At 41.9% G+C, this 20,458-nt stretch overlaps 1 protein-coding gene across 3 annotated transcripts in view; it reads right to left on the bottom strand.

Moving 5' to 3' along the window:
* COLEC10 (collectin subfamily member 10) overlaps nt 1–20,458 on the bottom strand; it is a 34,532-nt gene that overhangs the window by 12,015 nt on the left and 2,059 nt on the right. Inside the window, exons 2-3 of one of the 3 annotated variants that reach the window (XM_043507406.1) lie at nt 15,636–15,843; nt 1,634–1,705 (exon numbers count right to left, since the gene is read on the bottom strand). In XM_043507406.1, the coding sequence (XP_043363341.1) occupies nt 1,634–1,705; nt 15,636–15,783 (220 nt within the window). In that variant the 5' untranslated portion in view covers nt 15,784–15,843. Of the gene's footprint in view, nt 1–1,633; nt 1,706–15,635; nt 16,000–20,458 lie in introns of those variants that run through there. The other 2 variants (XM_038391184.2, XM_043507407.1) reach the window with 2 other exon arrangements.

Here is a 20,458-nt window from a genome sequence, read left to right on the forward strand (position 1 = left end):
GCCCTGGGCAGCAAGGCTCAGGCTACTGACTCCCTGCCTGGGGCTGAAGTCCTCGGGCTTCAGCTTTGGCCCCCCTGTCTGGGGTGATGGGCCTCAGGTGGGCTCAGGCTTCGGTCCCCACTCCTAGGGTCATGTAGTAATTTTTGTCAGAAGGGGATCACAGTGCAATGAAGTTTGAGAACCCCTGTCAAGAATTTTTTTGACTTCTTTTACCGACCAAATTCTGAAGTCCTTATTTGTGGTAAAAGTCAGGATTGCCAAATGTGGCCCAGTGTTTTTGCTGCATGTCACTACAGGATTTTTCCGATGGTAATACGCACCTTTATACTTGCCATTGTTTTATGTTGCAAATTGGCTGGCTAAATTATGAGCTCCTAGTTTTCTGGGCTCTGCATCTGCACATATGACTTTAATGCCACAAAAACATTTAATAAACACACTGATCCTTTTCCTTCTGCTCTGCTCCAGTCACTATTTTATGATTTGAAGCAATGTCACGCATGGTCCTATGTAGCCCATGTATATACAGAATTAGAGGATGTATTAATTATAACAGCTAGTAAATAGAATTTTTAAAAATATTCTAGCTATAAAATGTAAAATAATGCTATGGATTAGCACCCTGAAATACTTAGCCCATTGCCAAATGGGAGAATGAACATGTATATGCATCAGTATTGCAAAAACAGCTGGTTAAACTATGAGATGGGACACCCAAATAAGCTTTACTCTAACTCTGTAATTAGCAGCACTTTTCTCTGCCTCCAAATGCTTTTGTACTGTTCATTATCCAAGGAGGGTGTGTGTCTAATAGAGCAGAGTGCTGAGAGTCCTTGGCTCTAGTGCCAGTTGAGACAGCGACTTGCTGTTTGACTGTAGGTAATTCACTTAGTCTCTCTGGCCCAGATCCTTACAGATATTTAGGCTCCTACCTTCCATTGATTTCAATGGATGGGAGCAGCCTAAATACTGTTGAGATATGGGCCTCTATGCATCAGAGCTCATTTGTAAATTTGAAAATTCCACAGATATTGGCTTCTGTTGAGATAAATGTCAAGATTTATTGACCTAGAGGTAACTCTTAGCCTAGGTTTCACCTAAAGCGGTATTTGACTCAAGGGACAATAAAACCTTGATGTATGTTGAAATATGAAGTCAGGTTATGTATTGTTACATGTGGCTTTGAATGTTCCTAATCAGAGCTAAATGGAAATCCCTCCATCATAGCCATACATTTCAGACATGTTGCAGTTTTTCCTCTCGTTCACATTCTGAAGAGGAGATTAAATTAGGGCCCAGGTTACTTCTGATGAACTAGCCATGAGGCCAAGATGTGCATATGTGATCTGATCAGCTAACAATCTTCCACATGCCTCAGTCACGATGAACTGCAGCAATAGAAGGAAGTCAGCAATAGAAACTTATTGGCCTGTCACACAACTGTTTTCAGTCAATCATGAGTTGTGGTATGTTGTTAGCCTTAATCAATTCATGTTTAGAAAATATTCTGAGATCTCTTGGTACAGCATCAGTCCAAGGTATTAAGCATTATCATTAGTAGCAATTGGCATATTATTCTGTTTTATTTGTATTAATATCCTTATATTAATGCTCTCAAAACTACCACACGTACCTCTTGGTCCTTTGGGGCCTACTTTTCCATGTTTTCCAACCTCCCCTTGATCTCCTTTTTCACCGTCATTCCCTTAAAAAGCATAAAATAAAACATCATGCTCCAGCTCACACAGTCCAATAAACATTACCATGTGTTTCTCCAAAAGTAAAATTGACTGTCTGATGCTACTGGCTTCTTTAGTTGTCATTCTGAAGGTACAGTGGATATACATGGGACAAACTTCAGAAGAGAGCAGGTTCAGCCAGTGTCTGACCGGCTTCTGGAAATGCTGCAATATGTTCTGCTTTGAAAAAACCTTCCCACCATAACAATGACATTCACATTCCCTTCTGCCTCTAAACCCTCACCACCCAAAAAACAAAATAAAGGCCTATCCCAAGCAGAGCTGTGACTCCAAAAAGGTAGAAATACCACAGAGTGCACTAGGGCCTTTGCTGTTTCTAGTGATTTTATGTGGAAGACATTCAGATACTGTGGTGATGGACAGCAGGATAAGACATTCAGGTAGATAGATCGCTAACTGTAGAAATTGGAATACAGCAAACCGCAGATCCCAGTAAGTCAACCCATCAACCCTCAGCTGGTGCTGTATGTGTGTCTGAATATAAAATTTGTGTTTTGCAAATACTCCCACACGACTCTGAAATTTGCCTGCAGGGAAAGTCCATAGCAGTAAGTTTGAACTTTGAACTTTACTTCCGTAGCACATATATACCCCAAGTAAGACCAAGGCCCCTGTCAAGGTTCCTTCCCAATTCTGAACTCTAGGGTACAGATGTGGGGACCTGCATGAAAGACCCCCTAAGCTTATTCTTACCAGCTTAGGTTAAACGCTGCCACCACCAAAGTGTCTAACAATAATAACAGGGGAAATGTCCACTTGGAAACATCTCCCCCCACAAAAAAAATCCCCCCAAACAGCCCCTTTCCTGGGGAAGGCTTGATAAAAATCCTCACCAATTTGCATAGGTGAACACAGACCCAAACCCTTGGATCTTAAGAACAATGAAAAAGCAATCAGGATCTTAAAAGAAGAATTTTAATTAAAGAAAAAGTAAAAGAATCACCTCTGTAAAATCAGGATGGTAAATACCTTACAGGGTAATCAGATTCAAAACATAGAGAATCCCTCTAGGCAAAACCTTAAGTTACAAAAAGACACAAAAACAGGAATATCCATTCCATTCAGCACAGCTTATTTGATCAGCTATTTAAACAAAACAAAATCTAACTAGATTGCTTACTAACTCTTTACAGGAGTTCTGACCTGCATTCCTGCTCTGGTCCCGGCAAAAGCATCACCCAGACAGAGAGAACCTTTGTTTCTCCCTGGCCCCCAGCTTTGAAAGTATCTTGTCTCCTCATTGGTCATTTTGATCAGGTGCCAGCGAGGTTATCTTAGCTTCTTAACCCTTTACAGGTGAAAGGATTTTTCCTTTGGCCAGGAGGGATTTAAAGGTGTTTATCCTTCCCTTTATATTTATGACAGCTCCATTGCACACAGGGTGATGTACATACAATAGTAAGAGACAGCCTTGCAGGAAAGCGTTTACACTCTTAGTAGACAAGGAAGACAAATAGTGGCAGAAATAATCTCATTTTACAGATGGAAACCGGAGGCACCGGATAATTGAATTGCTCAAGGTCACACAAAAAGTCTGGGGCAGAAGTAGGCCTTGAACCCAGATCTCCTGAGGCTCAGTCTGGAGCAGTAAAAAAACCAATAACCCCAAACTAAAACAACAACCAATAACTTCTCCTCTGATGTACACAGCTACATATCGCAGCAAATAGAGAAAAATGGAGTCTGCCTTGTTAATGATAGGGAGGTCAATAATACAACCAGCAAGTGTGCCAAATGAAAATGTGGGAAACAAGCTGGGAAATTGGGCCCTGCTCTGATCTCATATCATTTGTTTCTGAACTATACCTGATGGTGCCAAAAGAGAAATGAAGTTTGCACTTTCTTTATATGAGGCAGGTTTTTAGATTTGATTCTGTGAAAAAACTAGTGTTATGCAATTGAGACCAGCTTTGACAGGATGCATGTCAAGCTTTGGAACTCTGGTGACTTATGCTGGCAGCCAGACCAGCGCTCATTAGCTTAAAAGAAGGAAAATAAAAGGTTGAGTGTCAAGATGAGATTAAAGCAAGAACATCTGCTAGAGGGAGGGATGAGAACTCCTGGGGATAAATAGCCTGGGAGGAAATATAGCTGAGGAACATGCTAAACTGTCAGTGAGTGCAGTCAGTAAGTACAGTCCGTGCGCATGGATTTGTTTAAGTTAATTAATTGCTTAGGTAGCAGAATAAAGACAAACCTCAACTCACCCCTAAAGGTGGCTTTGCACAAGAGCCTCCATGCATATACTGGATGGGGATTATGCTCATTTACATAAACATTGTTTTGGATTTTTAAAACTGGTTGTCACAAAACAAATACAGAAATGCCATGGCTTTCAATTAGCAAATAAGGGACCATTGAAGAACCTTTATCTTGAAGATCTCTGCAGTGATTCTGCAAAGGTGCTTCAGAAAGCCAATACAGATACAGGTCGGGAAGCTAGGACCTTTAGAGATCCAGATCAGCCTTTGGGTCCAGCCTCGGAGTTAGTGGGAATGTTGGCATTATTTGTATTGTGGCAGTGTCTAGGGGCCATCAATCAAGCATCAGGGCCCCATTGCACTAGCCACTGTGCACGCATAATAAAAAATGGTCACTGCTCCGTAGAATGCATGTCATTGTCAGGTACTTTCTCCTAGTCCTCCCAAAGAGTGATAAAAGCTGCAATGGTTCCTTCTGTATCAGAGTACCTAATGAGCAGCATGCATTCAGAGTTCTGGGCTGTCAATGGTTTAACTGTGATCTTGTGTGGGGCACTTGACTGAGAGTTGCCAGAAACTCATTGTATGATTTGAGGTGAGTCAGTTCACTAAACTGTGCCTCAGTTTCCCTATCTAGAAAATGGGGGAAATGATACTTGCCTGTCTTTGTAAAGAAGTTTGAAATTATAATGGTTGAATATTAATTTTGATTACTTTCCATACCATTTCCCCTGTTAATTAACTCTAGATGGGCTGTTGTGAAGCAAGGAAAACCTGGACGAGGAAGTAAGGACAAGCAGAATGAGGTACTATCTTTTACTGGACTAACTTCTGTTGGAGAGAGAAACAAGTTTTTGAGCCACACAGAGCTCTTCTTCAGGTCTGGGAAAGGAACTCCCAGCGTCATAGCAAAATGCAAGGTTGAACAGATTGTTTAGCATAATAAGTAGTGAGCACATATTGTAAGGGACCATTCAATGTAGAGTGGCTCTGCAGTCATAGGCCAAAACAAGAGGCTTAGTGGGTTACAGATTGTTGTACTAAGCCATAAATCCAGTGTCTCTGTTCAGTCCATGGTTTTTAGTATCTAGCAGAGGTACGAATTTAAGTCCCCTGCTTCCCCCCGCTCCTCTTTTGAAAGTATTCGCAAAAAGAACAGGAGTACATGTGGCGGTTTCCTTTTGAAATGTGAAGTCTTAAGTGATGCTGCCCTCTTGTGGTTTGTTACTGTGTTGGAAGGACTAGGATGGATGCATTTCTTTAAATGAGCAAGTCCCTCATCATCTCTTGTGATTTAATATGTACAGGCCACCTGCATCTTTTTATCCCCTTACCTTCTTTCAGCCTGTACATTGCAAATGATATTTATGTTCACATCAGAGAGGGGCTTGAATCACAACTCTGGACTGAGATCAGAACATCCTACGACATGCATCCGACGAAGTGGGTATTCACCCACGAAAGCTTATGCTCCAATATGATGTTAGTCTAGAAGGTGCTACAGGACTCTTTGCCGCTTTAACATCCTACTGTTTTTGTTTGTACAGTACATGTTGCTTTACAGAAAAAGAAGACTGAGTCTTTGCCCCGAGGAGCTTACAGTTTAAGGCCTACATTCTGAGCTGCTCTTGGTGGTATTCAGGGATGAAGCAAAGGTGGCTGTGTAGTAGGTTCAGTTTTATCCCAAATAAACAATTGTCTTCTTAAACTATGGTTGCCCAAAGGTGACTTACTTCTACCCCTATGTGTTGCCACTTCAGTGCATCAAGCTGAAGCACGGTTATGTCTTCTGTACCCTTTTGGTATTCCATCAAATTGAGCCACTTGCCATGTGTCACTAATTTAAAATACAAAGCTATTAAAATGAACATACTGAACAGGAAATTGCTCAGCTTTCTTGCATTAGTGTGAGCCAGGAGAGCAAAAGCTACAAAAAAGCACTTAGAGACCTTTAACAACCATCACATCACCTCTTCTTGTAACTGACAAGGAATGAGGTAAAAAACAAAACAGTCCCATGCATCCGATGAAGTGAGCTGTAGTTCACGAAAGCTTATGCTCAAATAAATTTGTTAGTCTCTAAGGTGCCACAAGTACTCCTTTTCTTAGTCCCAAGAAAGTGGCTTGAGCATTACCAATCGGTAGAACCTTTGTGCAATTTAAAGGGGCACTGCCACTATAGAAATAACAGTTAAAAAGAAAAAAATCATTTTATTGTTCTCCTCTCGCTCCTATCCCATTCCCAGTTAGTAGATAGAAGCCCAGTTATACCTATTCAGAGTTTAAAGAACTTCTAGTGTATACCCATTGACTTCAGTAGAGTTACTGCTGATTAGGACTGGCTGGAAAACAATCATCCTAGTTTGCAAAGCATTTCAAAGTTTCTGAAAGTTTTGTTTGTTCCATATCAGGATGAAACGGACACAGCAGGAAATGTATTTGAGGCAGTGAGAACAACCCTTCCCCACCAAAAAAAACCCATTGCACAAAAAAGAGAGAAACACCCACTCCATTTCTTGAATAGCCAGTAACTCACTTCAAGTCCCTGCTTTCATCCCAGGCAATCTAACCCATCAGGCTATACCATCTATTTTTCTCAGGTTGGAGCTGTTCGTTTTGAATACATGATTACATCCCATGGGGCTGTAAAGACTGGAACCTGGGTTTCCCCACAGCATAGATGAGTGTCCGAGCCCTTGGGCTACAGTGTAGGTATCACTTTTGCTCTCTCCCCTTCCCCCCTTCGCCCCCGCATGTTTAATTATCTATACAATGGCACAGCTCCCATAGGAGAGATTGCCTCAATAGCCCTGTGGATGGGGCACTTACCAGCAATGTGGGAGACCCAGGATGAAGATCTGGCTCCAAATCAGGTGCTAGGTCTCCCACATGCCAAGTGAGGGCCCTAACTGAGCTATTCCCATCTCTGGCTCTTTGGTTCCACCTGGAGAAACTTGTTTCAACAAATTGGTATTTTCCAAACAAAAATTCCTGACCAGCTTTACTCCTGATTTCCATGAGGATCGATAGGCCAGATTCTTGGCTAATGTTGACTTTAATAGAGCTATGCTGAGAACTTGGGCCTCTGGGTGGGATTTTTTGGTAAATAATAGAAAAAACATTTACACATTGGGCCCAATTCTCTTCTTATTTACATGTGTTTTACACAGGTGTACTCTTGGCCTAATTCTCCTATCACTGCCCTCATAATGTTACTCCATGTACTCATGATTTATATTAGTCTGCATGGAGAGTCAAACTAATGTTGTTACACTGGTGTAAAACCAGTGTAAGTGATAAGAGAATCCGGCCCTTCATGTTCTGAGTTTATATATATCACCTTGCTCAGGTAGATATTCTGTTAAAAGAATGCACATATACTACATGCGGAGTACAGCAGAGAGGAAGAGAGTTCTCAAGATTCCAAATACGTAAGAAATTGGATGAAAGTAACTTCTCAAATTATATGATTTTTTAGCTCAAACATATGAGGCGCTGACAGGGAACACGGGTTAGAACAGCCTATGGGATGTGGTAAGGTCATTTATATATTCAGAAGGAAAAATGGACAGTGGCAGGTCTGGTTTCTGACAGAGTTTGAGATTTGCCGGAAAGAGAATAGTGTAAGCTCAGTTGGTAAGGCTGAGAGATGGACATCAGTATCGGAGACCACAGTAAATGTTACTTTGAAGTACCGACCCATGTCAGAGAGTTTACAAGCAACATTTGTCAGAATAATTAAAGGAAAACATTAAAAAATATATATATTGCTAGAGGGAAACTCCCTGTATCCTTCTTCAGATTTCATTCCAGTCCAGATTCTCATCCTGGCCCTAATCCAACTCCCTTTGAAGTTCCTGGAAAGACTCCCATGGACTTTATAGCACTTGGATTGAGACCTTAGGGAGCTGGCATGGTCTAGGGCCAGGTCTTCAGAAATAGTGAGTACCTCCACCTCCAAAAGAAGTCAATAGCAGCGGTGCAGTGCACTTTTGAAAAATCAGGCCCCCAGTGCTTATAGACTGAGACTAGGGGTATTGCACATGAACCCCAGGCTCTGACTCAGGTTTTAGCCCAACCCCCTCTTCTGTCCACAAACAAATAGTCTGAGTCAGGTCAGCAAGCACTCAGGACCTGGGTCCTAGGACCTTGCCAGGGGGCTGGGTCAGAGCTCATGTCCCTCTGTGACTCAGGACCAAGCCCTGTCATTCTGCAGTGTGGGCACAGCGCAAGCCACAGACCCGAGTCCAAAGGTCTGATTAGTGTAGTATGGATGCATTAGCACAGCTGTGAGACCAAGGTCCAGTAACTGTAAACCTATGTTTACAATGCAGGGTGGATGCTAAAGCATGGGTTTGGAAACACTAAGTCCACAAGCCCAGGTCCTAGAGACCCAGCAATGTAGACATACACTTTAAGTCAAAAGATCTAGGTTCTATTTCTGATTTTACCCTGAATCACTATTTGATCTTGGGCAATTCTCCTGGCCAGATTCTGGTCTCATTTGCAGAGGGGTAGTCAATGAGTGCTGAATTTGGCCCTTACTACCCCAGCTACCCTGTGTGTACAATGCTGATAATCTTTAACTTTTTAAAGTGTTTAGAGATCCTCGAATGAAAAGCTCTAGAGAAATGTGATGTATTTTTTAAACATGATTTGATACATTAAAACATTGATATTAGTTAGTTTTTGCCCAGATACCAGGTGACAAGATGCTTTAGAAATATGATACCTAGGCAGATCTATATCGTTATGTGTTTCTGTACAGTAAGAGCAGCCAACAGTGCGGTTTATGGTGGTCTCTAGTACTGTTGCCCATGTCATCCTAAGTAATTGTGTTTACACAAATCTGCTTGTGTCAGAAACCAGGCCTGCTGCTGTCCTACTGAGGTGATAAGAGACAAAGTTGGGTAAGTAGTAGAAGTAGGGTCATGAAGGCAAGGATAAGAAACTTGCACCTGATGTGCTGGAAAAGGGGAAATAGTAGGGGGTTCAAAGAGGAGTTGATATAATCAGATTGGCATAAAATTTGATTTTAGTGGCCTAATTTTATATGGATTAGAGGAGGGCACTGTGGGGGGTCAGTAGATACAGAGAAAAGCTTGTAACCATCAAGATGGGAGAGTATAAGGGCCTGGGTGAGAATTGTAATGGTCTGGACAAAAAGAAAAGGTCAGGTCTTTGAGGAAGAAGTGATAGGATTTGGATGCAAGAGGCATGGAAAAGGAAGGAGATCAAGACTACCCCTGGTATCATGATGCATTTAACAGTGACAGAGAATGAGGGGAAATGAGAGGAGGGTTTCAAAGAAAGGCCAGGAGTTCAGTTTTGGCCAGGTTAGGTTTAAGTTGATGGTGCGACACCCAGACTGAGATATGGGAATCGATAGAGTGAGACATCCCAGAAATGGGGAGCAAGATTTATGGGGCCTCAGTTCAGAGATACTAGCTAAAGCTGTATGAAAGGATGGTATCACTCTCAGAGGGTATGCAGGGAAAAAAGAAAGAGGCCAAGGATGGAAATTTGTGAGACTGCCAAGGAAAGTAGGAAAGGGGAGGGAACATTGAAGGAACCATCGGACACAAGGCAACCAAGAGAGGTCAGGATTGTAAAAACCAGGGGAGGCTTAAAGTTCCCTAAACGTCCCTTGGTGATGATGTGGGGTGTGGGGTGTGAGAGAACAGGCTATTGTGAAAGAAAGAAAGAAAGAAAGAAAGAAAGAAAGAAAGAAAGAAAGAAAGAAAGAAAGAAAGAAAGAAAGAAAGAAAGAAAGAAGCAGCAGAAGCGATCCCAGAAGGTTTTTGTGAAAGTTTTTTGGCTCAATATGTCCTAGTAGTTTAGACTTGATTAATACAGATGCTGTCTGGGAAATCTCAGTTACTTTATCTCATCAGATAAAGATGTCAGGAAGGTAATAAAGTGACCTGGTGCACACTGGCTGTAACATATGCTTAAGGAACCTCTCTGTACACTGTACTCATGCAACACTTTTTTTTCTGTGTAATTTTTACTGATGATGCATAAACAACCACATCAATCTAGAAACCACATTCCACTAATAACAGTATGATCACAATGTCCAGTTCAGAGGCTCATTGCTCAAACTGGATGAAACTTTGGTTGTTTAATTACAGGTTTGTGCAAATTTTATCCTGGCTTCTTTTTGTATGGGTTTGCATCCATTGGGCTTTGCTTTGGGCTGATGTCTTCAGTGAAACCAAGTGAGAGTCAGCAGTGTTTGCATTGCTTCTGTCTGGGACTATACGTGAGGTCCAGTTTTTCCTCCAAAGGACATTTTCACTTAAGTTGCCTACTATGTGTGTAGTTAGGGTAGTCTTACCCCTTCAGGTGATCAATTGAATCCAGGAATTGACCCTTGTCTTATAATTTTTAATCCTGAATAGTAGCCTAAATTTTCAAAACTGGCCAGCAATGTTGAATTTTTGGGGGGTACAAGTTGTGGCACCTTAACCTGATTTTCAGAGAGTGTTTGCTCAGCCCTTCTAAAAGTCAGATCCCTTTAATATCTCCCAAGTTGGGCATCCAAAATCACTAAACACTTTGTTGACCTAAGTTTTCAAATTCTTATAGAGATTTTGGCCCAAAATACAGAATTCTGTAGTGAGGTTATAATCTGCTGTTAAATTTTATCGGTGAGTTTACAGATTCTATAGAGAGGTCATTAATCGTGATGACATTCTATAGGTTTATTCCGAAGAAATTGTATAGAACCCTATTAGAATTCATCAGGAATGAAACCTTCTCAAAAAGGTGGGACCACACTGCCGTAACATTATGCCTAAATTCATCAAAAGGATTAGTAGCCTTCTTTGAAAACCTGAGCTGAGTTTTAGATTGGAGGGAAAACTGGAAACCAGTTGAAGTTTGCCTGCTTCTTCGTGTGTGTGTGTGTGTGCGTGTGCGTGTGTTAGCATGCATGAAGAGGTTGATCATCTGCTCATATAGTGCTTTAAAAATTATAACAGATCTGTATGCACTAACAGTAGAAAAAAGGGTGTGTGAACAGAAAGATGGAGAAAACAGGAATACTAAATTAGTCAGTCATTAAAACATGCATTGTAGATATAATTCATGACCACTAGAGGTCAGGCTTTAATGTCTATTAAGTTATTAATAACAAACAGTTCTAAAAGATATTAACTCTAGGGCTTTATCATAGAAATTAAAGATGGTAAAGATTTATTAGGCCCTCTAGTCCATCCCTACTGCGCAGGGCAGAATCATTCCCTCCAGTACATTGTCTAGTGTCTGTCCAGTCAACTTTTCAAGGCCTCGTTTTGCTTCACTTCCCTGTGAGCCTAATAACTCTCTGTCATGAAGGCTTTTTTCTGATATTCAACCTAACTTTCCCCTCATTTATTTTCACCTCATTACTCATATCACCTTGTGCTACCTAAGTAATTAATTTGACATCTCTTGTTATGAGTGTAAAAAAAGTTACCAATGTTTTGAGCAAATAATTTTTGGGTGAAAACTGGCCCTTTTTGAACAAAGATGGTTTTCCACATGGAGCACATGGGAAAATTTAAGTTCTTACTGCTGTTTCCTGTAGGAAACGTGGACTTTAAAGTAATGCAAGTGCACAGTACAGCTTCAATTTAATGTGGAGCCATAGGGTCTGAGGCACTCAGTGCACCTACAGGCCTCTTACTGTGAAGGTAGATTATGTCACAGTAGAGGCACAAAGCCTGTGAGTGGCACAGCTACAAAGTGATTGCCCAGCATATTGTGTGATCTCTCAGCAGAATAAATTATGCTATGATGCCTGCCACTAGCAGAGGAAAGGAGATGGTAGAAGGATTAAATGTGGGCAAACTGACTAAGAAGATGGAGAGTTACCTATTTTCTGAAGACTGGAAAACAGGCTGCCCCACAGATACAGCATTTTTAAAAGAAAAATAATGTCGGTGCTAAAAGCAATAGAAGCCTTCATTTGAGATACTACAGTTAGAAATACAGTAGGAAAGTTTTGTTGGTGGATTTAGTGCTGTTAACAGCTAGAACACCTGGTGTCTGGAGTCCTCTAGTCACAGGACAGGTACAGTCTGGGCAGCAGTACTGCAAACTTTCTCATGCCCTCTTTGGCCAATGTGCCTCATCACTGACCTTGAGAGACTTGTCTACAGGTAAGGGGGAAGTTCAGACATTATTCCATTCAGTCTTTAGATTCTCACTTGGACTGCAGATAAGGCTGTCATGCCAGTAAAAGCCACCTGTGACTTTTCTAACATGGGCTCTTGTCCACTAGGAACTGGAGTGAGACCACAGATTCATCTCCCATAGAGTGTAGAATGCTGTCAGATGGTCATTTGTCACCTTTTTGGCAGGAGATTTGAAGCAGTGACTTAAAGGTGATGAGCTCCATGTCCAATTACTAGTCTTTAGCCATTCAGTCCTTTGGAAATAGTAATATTCTAGTTCTGAGGAGCATTAAGCATCCCCTCAATATACTCCTTTTGTTCTTTCTCTCCTCTGGTGTCATCATGCCAACCCATTATTCAGGCCAAGAACAACAAAGACTGAACATCACAATTGCTGGATTCGCTCATTAATAGGCTTGAGTTACATAGAGTGCTCCTAGTCCCTGCTGGATGAGATCAAAGGAACAAGTCTGAGACTTGGACTTATATCCTAGCTCTATTCATGATGTGGTGTCACTAAGCCATGTCTACACTACCACTTATATCAGCAAAACTTAAAAAAACCACGCCCCTGAGCGACATATTGGCATAAGTGGTAGTGTGCACAGCACTATGTTGGCAAGAGAGCTTGTACTGCTACCGCCACTCATTGGTTTAATTATGTGGTAGACCGGCTACATAAGCAATATTATAGCGGTGCTGCTGCAAGATCTCTAGTGTAGACATAGCCAACTCAGGCATATTTTAATTGCAAAGTTTATTGTCAGCCAAACTCTCTCTTCCAAGCGTGTACACTTCCATTATTCAGATAATAACTAAACGAACTTGTACCACTCCCTCTGATTTCATTGTGGCTTCCTGAGTTTATACTGCCTCAGCAAAGATTAAACATCGGACTTCAATCTTAAAGAAATGAATGTGATGATTAAAAATGGTACTTTAAGCAACATTCATTTGAATAATCCATTATAAAAACAAATGAGCCTTCAGCAATGTTTTTGTGTTGATAAAGTCTCTTTACTGTTTAAACTATAAATCACTTGCATTTGTTTCCCTATTCTGTAGCCTACGGAGAAATATAATGAATTCCTAACAAGGAAGCAGCAGTCTGAGCTTCAATAGCCATTGCCTGGAATAAATGTTTTAGAACTGCCACTGCAAGATACATCTCTTTGTTATGGGCTAAGTTCCTGGCTGATTTACACCCTAGGCAATTCCATTGACTTCAGTTAGGTTACATGGGTTCAGTTGCATAAACTGATGCATGGAATTTGGCCTCAGATATTTGTAAAGTGTCTTAGAGGTGAAAGAATGATATGCTAAAGAGCTGACTGAGATCCCGTGGAAGTCAGCAGTGAGGCCCCTATTGACTTCAACAGGAGCTCCTAGATCAAGTCTGATATGTGTTGCAGTGACCACCATAGAATCATAGAATATCAGGGTTGGAAGGGACCTCAGGAGGTCATCTAGTCCAAACCCCTGCTCAAATCCCCAACTAAATCATCCCAGCTAGGGCTTTGTCAAGCCTGACCTTAAAAACTTCTAAGGAAGGAGATTCCACCACCTTCCTAGGTAACGCATTCCAGTGTTTCACCACCCTCCTAGTGAAAAAGTTTTTCCTAATATCCAACCTAAACCTCCCCCACTGCAACTTGAGACCATTACTCCTCGTTCTGTCATCTGCTACCACTGAGAACAGTCTAGATCCATCCTCTTTGGAACCCCCTTTCAGGTAGTTGAAAGCAGCTATCAAATCCCCCCTCATTCTTCTCTTCCGCAGACTAAACAATCCCAGTTCCCTCAGCCTCTCCTCATAAGTCATGTGTTCCAGTCCCCTAATCATTTTTGTTGCCCTCTGCTGGATGCTTTCCAGTTTTTCCACATCCTTCTTGTAGTGTGGGGCCCAAAATTGGACACAGTACTCCAGATGAGGCCTCACCAATGGTCGAATAGAGGGGAACGATCACGTCCCTCGATCTGCTGACAATACCCCTATTTATACATCCCAAAATGCCATTGGCCTTCTTGGCAACAACGGCACACTGTTGACTCATATCCAGCTTCTCGTCCACTGTAACCTCTAGGTCCTTTTCTGCAGAACTGCTGCCTAGCCATTCAGTCCCTAGTCTGTAGCAATGCACGGGATTCTTCCATCCTAAGTGCAGGACTCTGCATTTGTCCTTGTTGAACCTCATCAGATTACTTTTGGCCCAATCCTCTAATTTGTCTAGGTCCCTCTGTATCCTATCCCTACCCTCCAGCGTATCTACCTCTCCTCCCAGTTTAGTTTCATCTGCAAACTTGCTGAGGGTGCAATCCACACCATCCTCCAGATCATTAATGAAGATATTGAACAAAACTGGCCCGAGGACTGACCCTTGGGGCACTCCACTTGATACAGGCTGCCAACTAGACATGGAGTCATTGATCACTAGGACATGGAGCCATTGATCAGTATATCTATAAGTAGGCATTTATAAATAGTGACCACATGATGGTATTCTTCCCTAAGTGTAGAAACAGCTAGCGCAACCATCAGCTGTCTCTTGGTTAATGCTTGCTTTTAAGGGAAGTCACGGTGTTATTATTTTGTATATCAACTGCCTGGGAACACGTATGTTGAACAGGAGTGATCTAATTTAGCTGAAACAATGTGGACAAGATATTTAGTTTATATTAGTGGTGTTCAAATAATGTAGTTTACCATGTACCCCCTTCTAAGATAGGTAGAGGTGATGTGTAGGATGGGCACATGGGGTCATGTGTCCCCCACAGATTTCTGCCTTCCATTTAGCAACAGCTTCTAGAGGTTTTCAAACTCTGGGGCATGCCCCTTTGGGGGGCATGGAGGAACATTCAGGGGGGCAAGCAGTAACTTGAGTTTGAACTTTTTGACCTGAGCCCCCTGTGTGCATTACAATTTTTGGTTGCATCCCCCTCCCAAACCCAGACAGGCTAGGTGACCTGCTGAGGTGAGTCAGGGGGTGGCGGTGGTGCTCCCTCTCCAAGCCCTGCCATTCAGGGCTGGCCAGAGCCCCTGCAAAACATTCCTTGCGTTCCCTAGGGGAGCATGCCCCACCATTTAAAATACCTCTGATTCTGAGTTGCACAGTGGCTGCAATTTTAATTGAAAGGAGACTAAATGTTGATTAGATTGCCAAGTCTTACTAAATAAAATGCATTGTCTGCCATTACAGAATTGTTCCAACGTACCCCAGATGAGAGCTTATGTACCCCAAGGGGTACGCATACCCCAGTTTGAAAACACTTTATATGAAAGTGCAGGAGTTGGTTCCAGTAACTTTTTTAAAAAATTCCACAATTCTCAAGTCTCCTCACTGCGGCCCTTCTTTCCCCTTTCCTTACAAATTTCATTTGGCCTGGTCTGCAATTCTTCAGATCCTTCATCTCCAGCCCACTGGTGAGGCACATCCCACACCACAAATCCTTTCATGGCTCAGAATTTCAACTCTGATCAGCTTGGTATTAACTAGCAGTTTGGTATTCCTCACCTTTTGGTCCAGGTAAAATGGTGTGTGTCGAACAGACATCTGTTGCAGGTTGATTGTCAGCATCGAAACCAAAAATCTGAACTTGAAAAATAAAGAACACTACTAAAGTTCCACATGTCCTCCACTGTTGTCCTTTCATGCTGCTCATCCCTGCAGTTCCTCAGGAAATGCCTTTCGTTCTTCCAGTCCTGAAAAATACAAGTTGATTCTAAAATAAATGTTTCACTAAATGAGGCAGAGCAAAGACTTGGAAGCTTACACTTGAAAGAAAGCTAAATAAAGTGGGGAAAAGGAGGTCGCTGATGTGTTAGTTTTTTTGTATCCTGCACAGATGATACATTGTCCAGAATATTTATTTAACAGTGACAGCTGTTTATTCCAATTTATCTTTTAGTTGTGAAATATTTAGCTGCATTGGCCAGAGGAATTGTCTTGGATATATGAGGCTCTCTCTGTTTTTGTTAGACTTTTCTTTTTACACTTATAATGGGGAAACCCAACACTCCATTCATTCAGAAGAGAAAGACTTTGATTTTCTATCCAAATGAATGTCAATTAATTATAAAATGCTTGTACTGTGTTGTTACGTAAGGAAATTAATTTATGCTCGTCCTAACAGGTAAGGGACATATACCAACAAGAGCCTGCCAAAACCCCCAAAAGCAATAGAATGGTTGCAGCTCTGCTTCAAGGAGAAGTCATAGAATGGGACTTCATACCTCCTGCATGCCATGCTGCAGAGTTCTCTGGTGGCTCCATGCAGCATGGTGGAGGACTGAGAGGGAAGGGTGAGAGATGGATGTGAGCAGTGGGTCTGTGGACCAAGCTGATTTGCCAGCCAGAATCCACAGGACATGGCTGCTATTAGGGCCTGGAGACTGTTATAGTGGTTGCTCTGTGGCCTCCCTGGCTTTGTTGCTGGACAAGATCCAGAAGGACAACCTTGAGGACTGAAGCCACAGAAGAGGTAAAGTTTGAGCAATAGCAGTGCAAAATTCTCTACCCTGCCTTTACCCCAGGTATCCCATTGCCAGCCAGGAGAGATGATCTCTATAGGCAATGGAGTAGTTCAGGCTCCAGGCCCATTCAGTCTTTGTTTTCTCAGCTGCACTGCAAAAGAGGTTTTCAGTTAGTGCTGGTTTTGATTTGTGTGACATGGTTCTCCGAGTTTTGCTCTGAGTTTGTGGGTTTGAAGCTCAAACTCAGAGACAAAGGGGTGTAAAATCCCCTGTTTAGAGGAACTAGTGTGTGATTCCCTGGAGGAATTCTGGCAGTCACAAGAATTCTTCCTGGGGCATCTGTTTACTGTGTGGTCCCGGTGCACCTTTTCCCAGAGCAACCCTACCCGAAAAAGGCAGGCTCTAGCTCTTAATTAGATAAAAAACATAGTAAGAACATCAATGAATCATGGCAATTAGGGAGCAAAGGCAGATGGATGCTCATATTAATCTCTGGTGGGACTCTACTAACTTTTGTCCCATTACATCCTGGATGACTTTAACTCAATAAGGGGAGAGCTGCTCTTGAAGGGGGGGCAATTTGTTGGAGCTGAGTAATTTATTGCTGGCTACACACGCATGTTTGTTTGTGCCCATCCTAAGCGAAAACATATTAAAGAGGAGAAATACCTTTTCAGATGCTTTCCTCATTATTTAAAGAGAAATTAATTTTATAGCCCTATAAGCTTCTGACAGACAGATAACATAGCAGCAAGTCTTCCCATACAGAAGTGTGCAGTTACACAAGGCACCTACTCTTTTTTGATGGCTGGAGGCCTTTGATCTCAAGCACGTGGTGGGGAAATCTTGGCCACATTGGAAAATTGCCACTGATTCGTCAGGATGAAGATTTTGCCTCCAATATCCAGTCTTGTCATGGGTTGCCTTGCTGTTTCAAAACAAACACTCCCTCTCTCTTTATTATTGTGCCGTGCACTGTGCTTTTCAGAAATGTAAGAAGACAGATCCTTGTCCCAAAGAGCATGCAATCTAAATAAGATGGAGGGAATAAAAACAAATACACCATAGCTAGAGGGGGATACAGGAAGAATAAGAATTGGGATTGTGGGTGGATGGAGTTGCCCCTGGAATAAACTTGACTGTGGGTGATTTGCATTGTGAACTGTGCCTATCACTTTGTAAGTTGTACATGTGTGTTGTTTATCCTTGCCCTTTTTCTGACACTTCAGTTCCATTTTGGGAGCATAAAGTCCATTTAAGCACAAGACACCCATGGTGTAGGAGCAGGAAGTTAGTGTAGTTGGTTCTGAGGAAGGCTTTAAAGAGGCATGTTGGCAAACCAATGTGAATGGCAGAATTGGCTCAGCAGCGCTGAGAAATCTTCCAGCAATTGTCTGATATTCCTCAGCAGTAAACAGTGATCGGGGAAGTGATGCAGGCAAACATTTGCTCCGAGAATTCAGTGGTGACTGAGCTGTAATGAGGCACATTGGCCATTGTGCATTTTAATTCTCATTGAATCAGGCAAAGAGAGATGTCTGTAGGCAAGAAAAAAAACTAACAAACCAGTGTTTGTGTTTCCTGCAGCAAGAATGTTTTACCAGAAACCACTGAGAATAGTTAAAAGAAAATCATGAAGTGTTCGTTCTGTATATTTGCCATCAGCAGTACACAGGTTACCATTATGTTGCATGTTACCTTTTTTAGAATCTAAGCCTTTCCCTCAGGAGCTGAGTGTTACCTTTACCTTAATATCCCTCTGATGTTAACTGTCAAAAGTCAATATGCTACATACAGTACAAACAACAACCTGCTCAGGTAGCTGTAAAGTTTACCAATAGGTGGCCAGGTGCTAGTGCCAACTTGATTGATTAGCACAGTCCCACATACTGTGACTGGCCTCAACTCTTTACACATCCTGCCTATACCAGAGGTAAGACTCAGATCGGAGTGCTTGGGGTCCACCTGCAGCAGCTCTAGCCCAAGACTTCAATAGTTCAGGGAGTTTCCCTATACCTGTACTGACCAACTACTGGGATCTGCAGGTGGTCAAAGGCAAAATGTCTGCCAATGATACTTACATGGCCCCTACTACCACAGTATCTGAGGACAAGACTTTCCAGCCTGCCATGCCAGATATTAAGTTAATTCAATATTGTCAAAGCTTGGAATTGATTAGAGAAGGAAAGAATAGAGGGAAATAGAATGGTATGATATGGCACACAAGGGACGGGGCAGGGGGAAGATATTTTAAAGCATTTGGCCCAGATTGGGATTTAGGTGCCTAATTCTCATTGATTTCTCATTTAAAATCTGACCCTTTGTGTTCTGACACCATGTCATACTTTGTAACATTTGCTTTATGTGGCTGTAGTCTGTAAAAAGCAGCTCTGCACTGCGTTATTCCAGTCAGAGACTCGGGCAGTGACTGGAATAATGTCGGCAAACAGCTTTATGAGCGTCGGCAAACAGATTCCAGAAAGAACTGCACTTTACAGCTGATGACAAGAATTCATCCAAAGTCTTCGCAAAAAGAAAAGAAGTACTTGTGGCACCTTAGAGACTAACAAATTTATTTGAGCATAAGTTTTCGTGAGCTACAGCTCACGTCATCGGATGCATTCAGTGGAAAATACAGTGGGGAGATTTATATACACAGAGAACATGAAACAATGGGTGTTACCATACACATTGTAAGGAGAAGATCATCTTAAGTAATGAATCCGATGAAGTGAGCTGTAGCTCACGAAAGCTTATGCTAAAATAAATTTGTTAGTCTCTAAGGTGCCACAAGTATTCCTTTTCTTTTTGCGAATACAGACTAACATGGCTGCTACTCTGGATCCAAAGTCTTGTTGCCTGTACAGTCAATGAAATAGAGATTTTAAGAAAGTCTGCAATAGTCTTATATAACTTCCAACATGATATTCAAGAGGTTACACATGACTGAGCCGTCTTGGTGACAATGGCCTAATATCCATTCTGGCCTTGCTTATGTTGCATTGTTCAAGCATATCCAAGTTACGCTTAGCCTCTGCTCTCACTTACACTGGGACGTCACAGCCTTGTGTCCCTAGTTATGCAGCGTGCAAGGATTTGCAAGATCAAAGCCTACATTTATTAGCTCTTCAAACATGTGGCCTGAAAATAATATATGGTCTGTTCTTACTTAAAGCCCATTTCAGTGGGATGTATAAAATATGCAGCAACAGGCCCTTTTCACGCTTATTCACATCTCCCAGGAATCACACCACATTAACAGGAACATCTAGGTTAATTTCATCCCTATTGCCAGTTCAAGCAATTGGCCACAGAGCACTTCAAGTTTTTCCTGTTACTGAAAATGACTAACAAATTTATTAGAGCATAAGCTTTCGTGAGCTACAGCTCACTTCAGGAATGCATCCGATGAAGTGAGCTGTAGCTCACGAAAGCTTATGCTCTAATAAATTTGTTAGTCTCTAAGGTGCCACAAGTACTCCTTTTCTTTTTGCGAATACAGACTAACACGGCTGCTACTCTGAAACCTGAAAATGACTGTTGGCCAGAATAATACTCTCATGAGACTCCATGAAAGGCCTAATATTAACTAATGTCACCATTATGGTTTTCCATGGAAACACATATAGATACTGCCAAACATTGGGGTTGTTTTAAAAAAAAGGAATTCCAAGTTCTGTTAGATATGTATATATATATATAAAGGGAAAAGCTGCAATTGTTTCATAATTTGTGTTAGTCAGAGTGCAGCCTGTTCCTATGTCAGAACAGAGCCCAGCAAACAAGCAGGCAGTGATTCAGTTCCAATGAATGACTTACAAAATAGCCTCCAGCTCTCGCTGACCTGAGTAGCACTGAATATGT

This window comes from Dermochelys coriacea, chromosome 2, assembly GCF_009764565.3.
Source record: "Dermochelys coriacea isolate rDerCor1 chromosome 2, rDerCor1.pri.v4, whole genome shotgun sequence".
NCBI classification, from domain to species: domain Eukaryota; kingdom Metazoa; phylum Chordata; order Testudines; family Dermochelyidae; genus Dermochelys; species Dermochelys coriacea.